General features: G+C 53.6%; 2 protein-coding genes across 3 annotated transcripts; one reads left to right on the forward strand and one right to left on the reverse strand.

The window, feature by feature from the left end:
• Positions 1-362: 362 nt before the first annotated feature.
• PPIB (peptidylprolyl isomerase B) lies at positions 363-6,850 on the forward strand. The gene is made up of 5 exons (XM_033109146.1): positions 363-616; positions 1,346-1,459; positions 2,167-2,260; positions 5,753-5,937; positions 6,507-6,850. The coding sequence occupies exons 1-5, from the start codon at positions 482-484 to the stop codon at positions 6,627-6,629; spliced, it is 651 nt and encodes a 216-aa protein (XP_032965037.1). The 5' UTR covers positions 363-481; the 3' UTR covers positions 6,630-6,850.
• On the reverse strand, positions 6,666-10,308 carry SNX22 (sorting nexin 22). Of its 2 annotated transcripts, XM_033109148.1 has the most exons (7): positions 10,175-10,308; positions 9,727-9,810; positions 9,209-9,313; positions 8,567-8,661; positions 8,212-8,244; positions 7,898-7,965; positions 6,666-7,437 (listed from the first exon to the last, which is right to left on the reverse strand). In XM_033109148.1, the coding sequence occupies exons 1-7, from the start codon at positions 10,247-10,249 to the stop codon at positions 7,313-7,315; spliced, it is 585 nt and encodes a 194-aa protein (XP_032965039.1). In that variant the 5' UTR covers positions 10,250-10,308; the 3' UTR covers positions 6,666-7,312. The 2 variants fall into 2 exon arrangements, with proteins under 2 accessions (XP_032965039.1, XP_032965038.1); XM_033109147.1 differs by lacking the exon at positions 8,212-8,244.
• Between the last annotated feature and the right edge of the window lie 4,223 nt (positions 10,309-14,531).

Raw genomic sequence — 14,531 nt, forward strand, 5'->3', positions numbered from 1 at the left:
GGATACGGACAATCACAAAAGTCTTCCGACCCTCTCTATAAACTTCCTCACCTAAAGTATCCGCTAAGACGTCCACTTCCGCAAAGGCAGGGACGTGCCGCTCTGCATGCTGGGGTTTGTAGTCTCTTCAGAAACCCAATCCCCATTCTCTTTGAGGGGGCACCGCCTTTCGCTGATCCCCCATCCTGTGGGTGGGCCCTTAGCGAGCGGGGAAGCCAATGAGGCCACAGTAACGTGGCAGCCCCCCACGAGCCCGCGTCTCCTCCCGCCCTGTTGACGAGCCGGGCTCCGCCCGCCAGAGGGACCTACTATCCGGCGCCGATCCAAAGGGGGGAAAAGAGGCCCTCCTGCTTCTAAGAGGCCTAATGGAGCCCTGGTTCCCCCCGCGATCGTGCTCAGTGGCGGCGCCGGTGCTCACACCGCCTTGCCGCCACCTTCTTCAGGCCTTCGCTGTCTAGGCAGAGCAAGCTGCTCCTGGTGGATGCTGCGCCTCTCTGAGCGGAACATGAAGGTGCTCTTCGCTGCTGCCCTGGTCGTGGGCTCCGTCTTCTTCCTGCTGTTGCCAGGACCCTCTACGGCTGATGAGAAGAAGAAGGGGCCCAAAGTCACCGTCAAGGTCCGGCCTTCCCCCTTCTGACCTGCCTGGCGAGGCCCGCCCTCCGCCGCCTGGGGTTGGCCTCGGCGCCGCTGGTCACTGATGTCCGAGGCAATTAGGGTTCAGGAGCTCGGGCCTGGGCGTCTGCGGCTTTGACTCAGCCCCTCCCTAGTCTCCTGGCTGTGGCCTCTTGACGCCTGGACGGTCCTCCCCCATTCAGACCAGAGAATGACCTGGACCCTCCCCAACACCCCTGGCCTGACCCAGGAGTTGGGGGCCCACCTGGGGCCAGCACTGTCGGCCTCATAGAATCCTTTGCAAATACCTCGCAGTGCTGGCGAAACGGTAAAAGTTCACGTCTGTCAAGTTGCGAATCCTTTCTCGACTTCGGTCAATTTGTAGCCACTTCCAATTACAAAGCACAGCAGTATAGTTTAAATTTGCGTGGTAAGGTTAGGCTCCCCACCTTATTTTTTTTATGTTAATTTCTAGAATCCGAACCCATTATTTAGAGCAAAGATTGTTACCTTGTCGTAGCCTAAGGAAAGTGTAAACGTATTTTCTGGGAAACAGGTTTGGAACTTTCGTTAGATTCTCATAGGGTTTTTGTAGCCACCAAAATCAGATACAAACACTGCTCTTAAAATACGGCTCTGATTTCTCTCCCATCTTCAGGATAGCTTCTTGGGCCCTCTCTTTCCTAGCAAGGCTCCTTTAAAGAGGCTAAACTTGAAATGCTCTTTTTCTCAGGTATACTTCGACTTGCGAATTGGAGATGAAGATATAGGCCGGGTGGTCATCGGTCTCTTCGGAAAGACTGTTCCAAAGACAGTGGATAATTTTGTGGCTTTAGCTACAGGAGAGGTAAGAGGCTAGAGCAGAGATAGTCACATTCAAATGAGGGCTGGCAGCAAACAACTGCAGAATGTGGCCCATCTGTGCCAGGAGCCCTCAGTACCAACTGTTGACATGTTGGCAAGGGCAACACAGTCTTGTCATGTCTTGAGTTTTTTAAACTGAATCCAGAAATCTGGATTTTTTTTTTTTTTTTGAGAAAACGTATCTTGAAGACATTGCAATAACTGAAGAAAACGTATCTGTGGAAACTAGTTTGTGGCCTCTGTACCAGAGCTTTCTCTTAAGAGTAAGGGGCCCAGAGTTTCCTAGGTTTTAAGAGAACAAGAAGGCCCCGTTTAAGAAAGTTTGTATTCCAACTTAACTTCCCATTGGGTCAGCAGATAACCTTTTTATTTGCCCAGTTTTCTTCCATCTGTTCTTATGATTAGAAAGAAAAACAAGAGGGAAAGGGCGGAGGCATTGTGTGAAGTAGAATTATATAAAGTCTGGGGATTGTATGAAGGCAGAGGAACGTGCAGTCTAGCCTTTCCTGGATCTGTGTGCTCCCAAGTCTGACCCGTGGTCACTGCTCACTCAGTAGCATGTGAAACAGTGACTCTGGCCAGCAGTCGTGTCTCTTCTTCGAGCGGGAGTTGTGGGCAGGGTTCCTACAGGGCCAGGAGGTCTGTCTGGTGCCTCATGCCACCTCTTCACCTTCTCATCCCTTTTTCTAGAAAGGATTTGGCTACAAAAACAGCAAATTCCATCGTGTGATCAAGGACTTCATGATCCAGGGTGGAGACTTCACTCGGGGAGATGGCACTGGAGGTAACTCAGGTCCTCTGGGCAGAGAGGCTGTCAGTGCAGACTCCTAGGTGGGAGGGCCAGGCTGTGTAGGGTGGACAAGACCTCTTCCCTCTATAGTTTCAGAGGCCGACCTGTCACCTGCTTTGAGACCAGCTGTACCCACCTTAGTACAGGGAATTCAGTACAAAGAAGAGGGACTAATTGGGAGGGTCGGGTGGAAATAAGAGGATCTCATCTAGCTGGCAGACCTGCTGATCCAGGCCTACAGCTTCGTCGACTTCTCACAATACCCCATGGGGGGAGCGGAGCAAAGAGAGACACATGAGTAGGTGATTCTAGGTCAGGCATGCAAAGCCTGTGTGAGCGACCTTGGAAGCCCCAGCAAGGTGGGAGCAGTTGCTTTCCTTGGCGGTATCTCACGTGAGGTCACTTGGCAAGAGCTGAGTGAGTCTCATTTCTGCATTATTTGTACACATAGAACAGACACATAGGACTAACCCACAGGTCTCACCATCCCACGCATCTGCAGCTCACTCAGGCTGTGGTGGATGCTGAGGATGCAAAAATCAGGGGGCAGCAACTGCCTTTCACTTCCAATACCTGCACACTCACCAGTTGGCCATCATACAGCCTTTAAGACTCACACTCTGCCCTCCACCGATCATCTCGGTGGGAAGATCCAGAAAACACTAGCAAAGCTCTGTAACAATACAAGATGTATGCAGTAGTTGGCGGCAGCAGTAGAGAGGAACAAAGCAGACATGACCACAGTGCTGTATTCAGGGAGTCAGACACAGTGGGTATGACCCAGTGTCTGCCACCTTCTTGCTTTGTGACCTCAGGCAAATGAATTCTCTGAGCTTCAGTTTCCTTTTGTGTAAAGTAAGAGTGGTAAGAGTTCTGGGTACTGTGAGGGTTGGGTGAGGTCTTGAGTGTTAAATGTCCAGTACATGGTAAGTAAAGTCAGCCATTGTCAAAGTGCTGACAAGCAAAGGAATCAGTTCAGGCCTAGATGCTCAGGAAAGGCCTTGTGAGTGTGAGGAAAGATTTGAGTGGGGTCCTGGCTAGGGAGAATTTGAATGAGCAAAGAGGCAGAATTAAGGTGTGAGCCCAGCTCTGTTCTGCAGCAGGAGCTTGCCCAAAGGTGGGGCCGGGGAATGGAAGTAGAGCACACTAGCTTTGTCCTATAGGGAGTGAGGCTCCATTGAAGACTTGAATGGGAGGAAGACCCACAAAGGCCTTTGAGGGAAAATAATGTGACAGCAGGATTCAGGATGTGAAGGCAGGAACAAACTGGTGAGGGTGTCACGTCCAGCGCAACACAGGCAGTGAGCGAACAAGAAGGGGCGACGAAGGATTAAGAAAGTAAGAAACAGAAATCAAGAAAGTTATGAAACAGGGGCCAAGGGTCTCACAGCCTCAAAGGACTGAGAACCCTGAATGGGGCCATCCTGTGGCTTTTATTGATGCATACACAAGAAAACAACATTGTTTTCTCCAAGGTCTGTGAATTTCACACATTATACTAAGAAACTGATTTGAACTAATTACCCCTGCAAGCAGCTAAACCTCAATTTCAGGATGTACCTTCTGCAAGCAGCTGAACCTTTATGCTTAAACTTACTGAAATGGATAGATGGAGAACTGATGTTATTATTACACCATTGAATCTCTTCCCAAGCAGGTTGTGGGAAGGAATACAGCCACAAAGGCAGAAGCTCTTAACTGGAGGAAGGTGGGGGTCTATGCCCACCTCTGTCAACCCCATGGGTTCTCCTGCTGGGCCCCACTCTACTATGCCTGGCTTGAGTTGTCCCCCCCGTGGGGAATCTTACTGGTCATTGACTAACCAGCCATCCTCCGGGGCCAAAGAGGGAGACATAAGGTGTAAGCACAAAGGTGAAGCAAAGTCCCTGAAAGGATTAGTCTCACAGACTCTCCTTTCTTTAGGGGTAGGTACGAGGGGACAGACGGGTAGGCTGCTGCTTGATAACAGAGGGGATTGGTGTTCCTGGGTAGGGCAGTGTGGGCTGGAACCCCAGGAGAGGATAGCCTAGTGGGTAAGAGCTGAGATTCGAAAGCTAGATCCCTTGGTTTGAATTCCAGCTCTGCTGCCTCCCAGCTTGGGTACCTTTAACCTCTCTCTACCTCAGTCTCTTCATCTTTGAAATAGAGTTATAAGCTACTGCTTCATCTGGTGGGAATTTTACGTGTAAAATGCTTGCACCAGTTCTCTGTCATGCATCTAATCATTAGCCGTTATTGCAGTAGGGCTGCAGGAATGGAAAGAATGACTAAGTGACGGGGGGTGGGGACATTGACAGTGCAGAGGAAAGTTGTCAAAAGAATAAGTGGAATCTGGAGGGACATGACAAAGTATGTTCAGTTTAACATGAAGAACTATCCCTTGAAACTTGGAACTGCTTGTATTTTGGGAAAGTGATTGGAGTGAAGGATATAGATTTGGATAGCAGCAGTAATTGAAATCCTGCAGTTGCTTGAGACTTACAAAGAGGATTCTCACATCGGGAGGCTTTTATCCAGCATCCTAGCCAGGAATCACTGCACAACGTTGGAAGAGACCAGTTTCTTTCCAATGTGGGAGTAAGAAGTGGGACACCTCCATCCCCACCAGCCAGAGTCTAGGAATTCTTGGTTTTCAGTCTTCCCACTTGCTACACAGTCAGAAATATCTCCCTGATTACCATCAGTCTGGGACAATTTCCCAACCTGGTTCCATTCTGTGGAACGATAGGAAGAAAATATGTGTATTAAGGGGGACAAAAGGTGGAGATGTGTTGGGTAAAACAAAATGCAAGTTCTTTATTGCTGGGTTTCTCGGGGCCTGTAGTATACTAGTACACAGTATGAATCTCTAGAAGGGGATGGGGGAAAAAGAGCGCAGTATTTCTCCTGAATCTTAGGATCTCTGAAACAGTGTGGAGATCTGCTCTCGGCTCCCTTTGTCATGGGCCCCAGACCCCTCATGGACAGACTCATTACACACATTAATAGCCACCTTTTTTCTGTTCATTTCTTGATAAGAGGCTCTTGACTTTCCAGAACCCAAATGGCAGCTACCTCAGTGCCTTCTATTCTCTTAAGAAGAAAAATTGGTCAGCCACAGCATTCCTCCTTTTCTGGAGAGTTCTTGCCTCCTCCCCTACCCCCTGCACAGCAGCTCTCCACCAGAGTCCCTCTATGGCACGCCTCTTGGGCCATAGCCAAGGCTAGTTAATATATGTGCCTTATTTAAAAGCCGTAAAACCATATTCTCAAAGTAATCGATTGTGTGAGCTGTTCACATTGACCTGGCCTCATGCTCTACTTGGTCTGTCACCACGGTTTGGCTCCAAGGTCAGAGGGTAAGAGGGGTTCAGCTTTGATGCCCTTACACTCCACTTGAGCTTGGCCTGGTACAGAGGACAGGTTGAGCCCCTGGAATCCTCACCGCAAAGATGTGCTTGGTTTGTGCCAGCTAAGCTCCATGACCCACTCTGTCTGTCTTCCCAGGTAAGAGCATCTACGGTGAGCGCTTTCCCGATGAGAACTTCAAGCTGAAACACTATGGGCCCGGCTGGGTGAGCATGGCTAATGCGGGCAAAGACACCAACGGCTCCCAGTTCTTTATCACAACAGTCAAGACAGCCTGGCTGGATGGCAAGCACGTTGTGTTTGGCAAAGTCCTAGAGGGCATGGTGAGTTTTCAAGGCACCGACCCTGGGCCGGGACGCCATGTATTTTATCGCTTTCCCAAAAGATTCAGACCAGCGTTGTGTCTGCGAACTGGGTGGCGGGGGGGAGGATAAGAATAAATAGCCTGCTGCTCTGTGCCCCAAAGTTCTGAATCCCTCCAGGCCCCAGGCAGGGTCCCACCAGGAGGCCTTAAGGGACCCCCATCCCTTCACTCAGGCACATGCTGGCACCACCCTGAGTTGTACAGGGCACAGCTGAACATGATGTCCACGAGAAGCCACGTGGTACCCACTCCCCAGCCACCCTTTTTCCTCCTCCTTACCCTTTGCACATCTGGGTTGTACTTTAGGATCACACGGCTGCCTCCTCTTGTCAGCGCTGGGTTCTCCCTGCCCTGGGCTAGCACTTAGCACCTAGCACCTAGCAGTGACTGTTAGGATTCTGGGACCTCGAGGTCTGTAGGCTGTTCATCACCTGGGGTCTCAGTCCTCCCCAGCCATACACTGGGCCTGTGTCTCCTGAGTGGCAGACCTCCTGACCCACCCTGCTTTCCCGCTTCTGCATTTCCCAGGAGGTGGTGCGGAAGGTGGAGAGCACCAAGACGGACGGCCGGGACAAGCCTCTGAAAGATGTGGTCATCGCAGACTGTGGCAAGATCGAGGTGGAGAAGCCCTTTGCCATTGCTAAGGAGTAGGGCCTCAGGGGCCTCTTTCCGTTGAGCAACTGTCTGTGCGGCCCTGGTACCCTCTTGAGGGGTGAAGACAGCCTGCCACAGGGCTCTGCTGCACTGGCCCTAGCGCTGGCATCTGATGGAGTGGACCCTTCCTCTCACATTCCACAGGCCCACAGGCCCAGTTTTGTAACAAATTCCTACCAACACTGACCAATAAAAAAAAGGTGGGTTTTGTTTTTTTATAACCTGTGTGTGAGTGGGTTGTTGGGCCTGCAGCACCTCCCCCAGGTCTACAATCCAGCCTATCTGGGCCTCCTGTGGCTGGGGTGCCTGTCCCCTCCCTGGGCTCCAGCCAGAACCCTTTCCCCAGATGCTACCCACAAAACTTCGAGCAGAAGCTTTTGTTCCTTGCTTCTAAACTTGGCCTACTACAGTGCCTTAACCTTTGCTTGCCCCCTTCTGGTGTTAGTGAGGAAGTACACCTGTACCCTTTCATAGCCTACCTCCTAAATTGACTTCTCCCTTAATCCTCACCCTGTCCTCCCTGCCCTGGCCCCAGGGTTCCAGGGGTACAGGAGTTCTAGCACCCCCAGCCACCAATGCAGCTGAGTTCTGAGCCTGAGGTGGGTAAGTCCTGGGTATGGAGCTCACAGGACTGAGGCACGTGACTGTCCTGGCAGGTGGTCCAGAGGCCTCTGGGCTGGTCAGGGCATCATCGATGGCAGGGGTGCAGGGTGACAAGGAGCCTCTGGCTGGACGTCAGCTGTGCTGGTGCCGAAGCCGTAGAAGCCCTGGAGCACGCCATTCACCACCACACTGGGCAATGGCTCTGTGGCAGAAGGAGAACAGGAGGAAGGTGTAGGGGGCTGCAGTGGAGGGCGCTGTGGGATGGTCCTGACCTCAGGCCTGCAGCTTCCGGAGCCTCTAGCCAGGCTTAGCCCCACTTGGGAGCAGGAGCCCCTGCCAAGGCAGCAGGTAACAGCTGGTCACCTAAAATGAGGCATGGGCATTCCCAGTTCACATTCTGTTCACATGAGCTTGGTAAAGCCAGGCTGGTAAGGAATGCAGACCAGGGGAGCCAAGCTAATTTCACCATGTCTGCTCCCTGGTGAATACAAAGCAGGCTATGGGGGCACAGGAGCAGCAGGGCAGGTATGGTCCCAAAGGAGGGCAATTAGGAGAGAAGCTGCCTGGAGGTCCTGGGAGCTGAGAAACGGCAAGTTCACCCCTACTCCCGCCCTGCTAACTGTGCCCTAAATATGGGTTATAGGTCAGAAGCACCACCTCACCTGGGGATGGGGTGCAAATGTAGGGATCCATGCAGAAGCGGACGACAGGCCGGTGGTGCAGCTGCACTCTAGGACAGAGGGTCAGGAGTATTGGAGAGGGACGTGGAGCAGTCTCCTATTAGGTGGAGACTAGGAATTGAGATCACCAAGGACCCAAAAAGAAACGAGGTGAGAGGGCAGTGGGCTCAGGAGGCACCAACAGGAAAACCTGGACCAGGACAGACAATACGAGCCATTTTGGCAGCAGGCCAGCCTCCTGACAAATGGCCACCAGGGGGCAGCAGGAGCGGGTAGGGGTAGGGGCTTTGACTTGCCTGCTGTTGCTAGGCAGGAACTCCCCCAGGGTTCTGAAAAGAGGATGTGAGCTGCTGGGGATGCCCGGGGGTTCAGATCTTCACCTCCCAGGGGCCACTGCCTCTTTTTGTAAAAAGCTAATTTCCAGAGGCAGCAGGGGTAACCAAGGCTATCCAGAAAACCACCTCCACCAGGGTCAAGAAAGCTGATGAGGGAGATCGTGTCTCAAAGTAAAAGAACCAGGCTCAGGCCTGGCAGGTGTAAGAAGGAACAGGGCTTGGCCTCTAAAATGTTCCTCTGCTTGCCGCAGAGAGCCCTGTCCTCCCAACGCTGGGGCCCCTCGCACGCCAAGCCATGGCCCCTAGAGGTTCTCACCCCCAGCTGCTGGCCTTGGGGCCGGTGGGAAAGTGCCGAAGACTCAGGAATTCAAGTAGCTCCTTGGGCACATCCTGGTTCAGGTACAGGACGCCCTGGAGAAGAGGACAGAGGAAACCTGTATCTGACCCAGCTATGTGCTGCAAAACACAGCCCAGTGCAAAATGAAAACGCGGAGGTTCTGCCAAAATGATTAAGAATTTCAAGACAGTCAGAGCAAAACATTCATTAACCAAGCTGGGGGCCCGTCTGACACTGGGCCGAGTGACTACACAGGTGTATGCCCATGAGCCAGCCTGGCCTATAATCTGGCATCACTTTGGGGGTCGGGGGGAGGGTACCCACTCTACATCCTCATGAAGGCAGCGCCAAGATCTCAGCCTGGAAGGGAAGAGAACTAGCTTCCAGTTCCATAATTAAGATTGAATGAGGTAACTAGGAGGCAAGTGGTCCCAGTTCCATGAAAGTTCAAGAATTAAACTAATTTCAATTAATTCCGAAATTACTGTTCAGAAAATTGAGGCTTGAGGTACTAAAAAACATGCCCAAGATGTGCACCCCTCTCCCCATGCCCCCACAGCTGGCTGGGTCCCACCTCTAGTCCAGCGGGCTAGAGAGCACGAGAGTCAGACCCACGCCCACCTGGATATAGGCCTCCAAACTCTGCCGCCGCTGCTCCAACCCTCTGGTCCTCCAGTGGGGCAGGCGTTTCGAGGGGAAGTCGGGCACTTTGTATAGTTTCTTGATCTGCGAGGAGGTTACCGCGGGGCGATCCCAGTGTCCCCACTGAGCCCTCAGGCTCACTCCATCCCTGCGAGAGCCTTCCCCAGCCTGTCTCCCCTCCCCTCACCCACAACTCCAGGCTCTACCCGGAACAGTCCCGGGTGAGTGGTGGCTGGGGCAGGGGACCCAGTCTCTCTACCCCAGCAGATGCCCGAGGGTGGGCCGGCCGCGCAGGGGCATGGGCAGTACCGGCCGGAACCTGCCCCTCTGTGTCCACCCCGCAGCCCGTGGGGAGTTCAGTGCCCAGGACCTGAATACCCTCCAGGGACTGGTGCAGTAACGGGGGTGGCAGAGGCTGAGGCCGCAGCTCGTCTGCCCTCCTCCCTGGGCTGGGCAGGAGCCGGGCCGGGGTCGGTCGGTCGGCGGTGCCGCCTCACCCGCTTGTGCAGCGCGTGGAACTCGCTGTAGCGCCTGGGCACCGTGTGTCTGCGTCCGCAGTACCGCACCTCCACTCGGAACACCTGGCAGGCGCGGGCCGGCAGGCGGATGCGCGTGAGGCTAGGCGCCCGCCCACCCTCCCGCGCTTAAAGGCACAAAGCAGCCTCGGAGCGCCGCCGCTCCCCGGGGACCCTCCCACGCTCCTCACACTTTATGTGGAAAGGACGAGAGAATCCGCCCTCCGCTCGGTGCAGTCCCTCATGAGCCCGCATCGTCGCCCGTGGGGCTGGCAAATTCTAGCGCCCCGAGATCTTCGGCTGGCTGTCCCCCGACGGCCTCGGCGGCAGCGCTCGGACGCCCCAGCCCGGGGCGCGGGGTCCCCACTGCGCTCGGCTCAGGGAAATCCGGCGGTCCCTGCACCCCTTCCCATCCAGTGCCCCCGCTCACCATGTGGCCTTTCTCTGGGCTCTGCTTGGGTGCCTCGGCCTCCGGCCCCACCGACGGGATGTGAACTTCCAGCATCCGCGCCCCCGCCCCCGCCCTCAGCTCCTCAAGCAGAGCTGAGAGCCCGAACTCTCCAAGAGCAGCGGAGAGACCCTGAAGGGGGCGGCCCCGCCCCTTCGGACTCAAAGGCCCCGCCCCCAGATGGCCAAGCCCCGGGCGTTCCCTCGCGCGCGGAGTCCTGCTAGGGGCAGATTAGGCAGCGCGCAGGGTGGCGGGAACTGAGAGCTGTCCCCTGAGCCTGGTGGGGCCGCAGTGCGGGTGGGGACCCTTCGGTGGAGAGGCATGTGTTTGTCAACATTAACTGAGCGCCCACTGACTGTGAGGAACGCGGGCGAGCCAAAATTTCCCCTGGTCTTTGTTGAGTGTCTACCAAAGACTAAAGCCCGTGCGCGCTAGGCATGGAGGATTCGGGGCCCAGACCTTGGCGCCTACCTTCAGAGCCAATCAGGAACGTTCCTTCTGTTCCTCACGCCCTTCCCCGGGACCAGGCTGCTTCCCACCCTTTTCCCTCCACCTTCAACCTGGACCCTGAGAGGGTGGCTGAGCCTGGGTAAGCCTTGGAACCCCGTCTGGTTATGATGTCTCCCCTCTCCCAGCATCCACAAGCCCCTTCATTCATTCATTCTTTTAATCCATTCCTTCATCTTTCAGCCCTAACCTGCTTCAGGCCCAGTTTGCCAGCAAGAGGCGGTTTCACAACCTAGGCTCTTCTTTGGGGGTCAGACAACTTGGATTTCCCAAATTGTAGACCTGTGCTCATCTGCAAAATTGGGATAATATACCTCTCTGGGGAGAGTGCCTGAAAATTAAGTGAGATGATCCCTGTTAAGCCCTCAGCAAAGTAGGTGTTAAGAAAATGGCAGCTTGTGGGCTTGTCCTAGAGGCACAGGTGGGTGGTATTGGTGTACAGGGCAATGGATGGGGAAGAGGGCCTGTGGAAGGTGGCACTAGGCTGTTCTTGCCCATCCCTTTGGGCAGGGTCTTCCTGGGTATGGGGCAGGACTCAATCTATAACTCTCTCACCCCCTGTTCTAGAAAGGGCCTCTGCTCCCACCCCTCAGCCATAAGGGAGTTGTCTCATTCAGCAGAGTCCACGCCACTGACTTCTCCCACAAAGGCCTAGGCAGGTGGTAAAGGGAAGGGAGGCCCTGCCTCCAAGAGCTCACACCTAGTGGGATGTCTGTGGTGAGAAGGAAGAAGCAGAGTACCTGTCTTAGGGGGTGAGGTTGGGGAACCACTCACTCCATGCATTGCTAGTGCAGCGGTGCTTCTGATCTGGAGCAGAAATTCTCCATTCCCATTCCCAGCCCTGCCCCCAAGAGAGGCTGAGAGAATGATCCCAAGAGGAGAAAAGGGGGGGCTGGCCCCGTGGCCCACGTGGTTGGAGCGCCATGCTCTTAACGCTGAGGTCTGTGGTTCAATTCCCACCTGAGCCAGTGAGCTGCGCCCTCTACAGCTAAGATTGTGAATAACAGCTCTCCGTGGAGCTGGGCTGCCGTGAGCAGCCGGAAGTTGGCATGAGCAGCCGGAAGTTGGCGTGAGCTGCTGTGTGCTGCCGTGTGCTGCCATGAGTGGTCGGCAGCCATCATGAGCGCCGGCAGCCAATGAGAGCTGCCGTGAGCTGCTGACCTACGACTGGTGACCGACTGCCTCAGCTGACGTGAGCGCAAAGCTCATAATACCAGGTGGGCCAGGGAGCTGTGTCCTACACAACTAGACTGAGAAACAACGGCTTGAACTGCAGTGTGTGGAGGGGAGGCGGAAGAAAGATGGGAAAAAGGAGAAAAGCAGGTCTTATCAATACTATGTCCCACACTTTCTTTCCTCCAATTCCATCCTCACAAGTGCCCTAGAATGAGGAAGCTGAACCTCTTTGGAAGGGAAATGACCCACCATGAGGAGAAGTGCTGGGGTTTCATTTCACCCCTTACACTCCAGGGCCTCCATCATTCAGGGACTTTGCTCTGCTTGTCTTACTGCCCAGGGAGTCCTCTCCTGGGACCCCCAGACTTCTAAACTTCTTGGTCATCCATGCTAACGACTGTCTGCCCCTTTGTCTCTATTCCTACCATCCAGAAAACTGCTAGTCTCCAAAGGGATCTCCCTGTCTTTCCAGGCCTCCCTCCTTCAGACAAAGTCCATTCTATCTAACAGCGGAAACTGTCATCAAGGCGTCTGCGTAACACCTTCCAAAGGCTTCCCACAGCACTTAGAACGAAACCCACTCTCCCTACCACACTCTACAGTACTCTAAATGACCCCGCCCAGCCTCCATTTCTCGTCTCACCTCCTGTCCTCCCCCTCCACGCACCAAGCTCCGGCCACAATGACCTTCTTCCAGTTCTTCAAACCTAATGAGCTTTTTCCCGTCTCAGGACCTTTGTATATGATGGTTCCTCTCCCTGGAACACTTTTCCGACTCTACCTGGTAAGCTTAGCCTAAAACTTCCAATTCTTAGCATAAATCTCAACTCCTCAAAGAGGCCTTCCTTTCTGACCACCCTATCATATCACCTCATTCCAATGTGTAGTTATGTCTGTTTATTGTGTCTCCTTGGTTTCCTTGACTCTGCCCCAGACTCTGAGCGACATCAGGCCAGGACCTGGTGTGTCTTCTCAGTGGCTACCGCCATGGTGCAGGGCATGTAGTAGACACAAAGAATACATTTGTGGTTGAAAGACTATATCAATGAATGGGGGAGGGAGGTGGGAAAAGGCTAGGGAGAGGAGGGAAGACTGGGAGAGAGGAAGGGAGCAGGGGTTGCCGGAGGGTTAGAGGAAGGCGGGATAACAACAGGAATACTCTTCCCACCTTCAGAGTTCCCTCTCTCTCTCTCTCTCTCTCTCTCTCTCTCTCTCTCTCTCTCTCTCTCTCTCCAGATTGTTCTTCACCTTACTCATTTGCTTAATTTTCCAGTGTTCCTGAGAAGCGTCAAATCAATAATGGATTTTCATCACCAGTTGTGGAGGGAAATTTGATGCAATTGACTTGAAAAATGCCACAGCATTCCATGATAAACGAGTGAAGATCAATGAAGAAAAACCAGATTCTTGACCTGGAGACATTTTAGATGTCTTTGGGGAGATAGAACAAGTTATGGAGAATACTTTCCTGAAAGGAGGAACACATGACATGGTGGATACCCCACAGCAGCGGTTACAGTCAGAGGTAAAGTTTATTTTCTATACACTTTAAGCATCGCCCCCCCATTCAGTATGTGAACACTGAGGTAAGTTCCAGGCTCTTCAAAGTGACTTCCATTTTCAGAATGAGTTGTTTTACTGTATAAATTCTTGTCTTTCCTCCATCACTCTTCAACATACAAATTTAACGTCCAGGCTTCTCGGTGAAAGTTGGTTAAAAGTACTGGTTGGTCACATTTTCTTGGCCAGGGTATATAAGGGTCGGATGATAGAACAGTGGTTCTTGAACTTCAGCAAGCAGCAGCATCACCAACATGGCCGGTTAAGTCTCGGAGGGTTAGAGGGCCCTGACCCATTTTCTGAATGTGGAGCCTCACATGTGTGCTTCTCACAAGTGCCCCAGTGATGCCAATGCCCCTAGTTGGGTACCACATTGTAGACGCAGGTCTCTCGACTCCCCAAACAGCCCCGCCAGGGAGTGGGGCCACTCTCGCCCCACTGTGCAGACTTGGCACCTAGAGATGAGAATCCTAAGAGAGAAGGCCTAAGCAGAGGGCAGGAAGGACTGGGGACGGTGTCCCCCTGACATACTCCCACTGGGGGTGGTGGCTGGTAGTGGGGTGGCAGGCCGGTGGGTTGGACCTTGGTTCCCACTCTGGCTTGGGCCCTCGCCCTCTGCCACCATCACACAAAGCCCCTTTCACACTAGAACCACTTCTGCTGGGCTGCGCAGCTGCTCAGGAGGTTTGGTTAACCCTGTTAAGAAAACAAACAGCTCCTGGGCCTTGGGCTGGCGGGCGCTGCTGGGCACAGAGGCTGGATTCTTTTCTCCAGGCGGGTGGCCAGAGGCAGACTGGCCCCAGAGGGAGCCCAGCCCCGCCTCCCCCCAGTAACTGGACTGCTGGGCCTGGACTGCTCCACCCAGGACTGCTCTGGTTACCTGGGCAACGTTGGACGACACCTTGTGCCTCAGGGTCCTTATCTGTACCGGGGAGAGTTGTGTGGATTAACTGACATCATGCTTTTAAAGTGTTTAGCATGGGACCTGGCTCGCAGTAAATGAATGTTAGCTATCATTATTTGACTGAATTCTATGAATTTGCTGTTTTGGAGGCCAAAACTGTGGGCTATTGGCAACTACATGTGATTCATCCTG

This window comes from Rhinolophus ferrumequinum, chromosome 6 (assembly GCF_004115265.2).
Source record: "Rhinolophus ferrumequinum isolate MPI-CBG mRhiFer1 chromosome 6, mRhiFer1_v1.p, whole genome shotgun sequence".
NCBI classification, from domain to species: Eukaryota; Metazoa; Chordata; class Mammalia; order Chiroptera; family Rhinolophidae; genus Rhinolophus; species Rhinolophus ferrumequinum.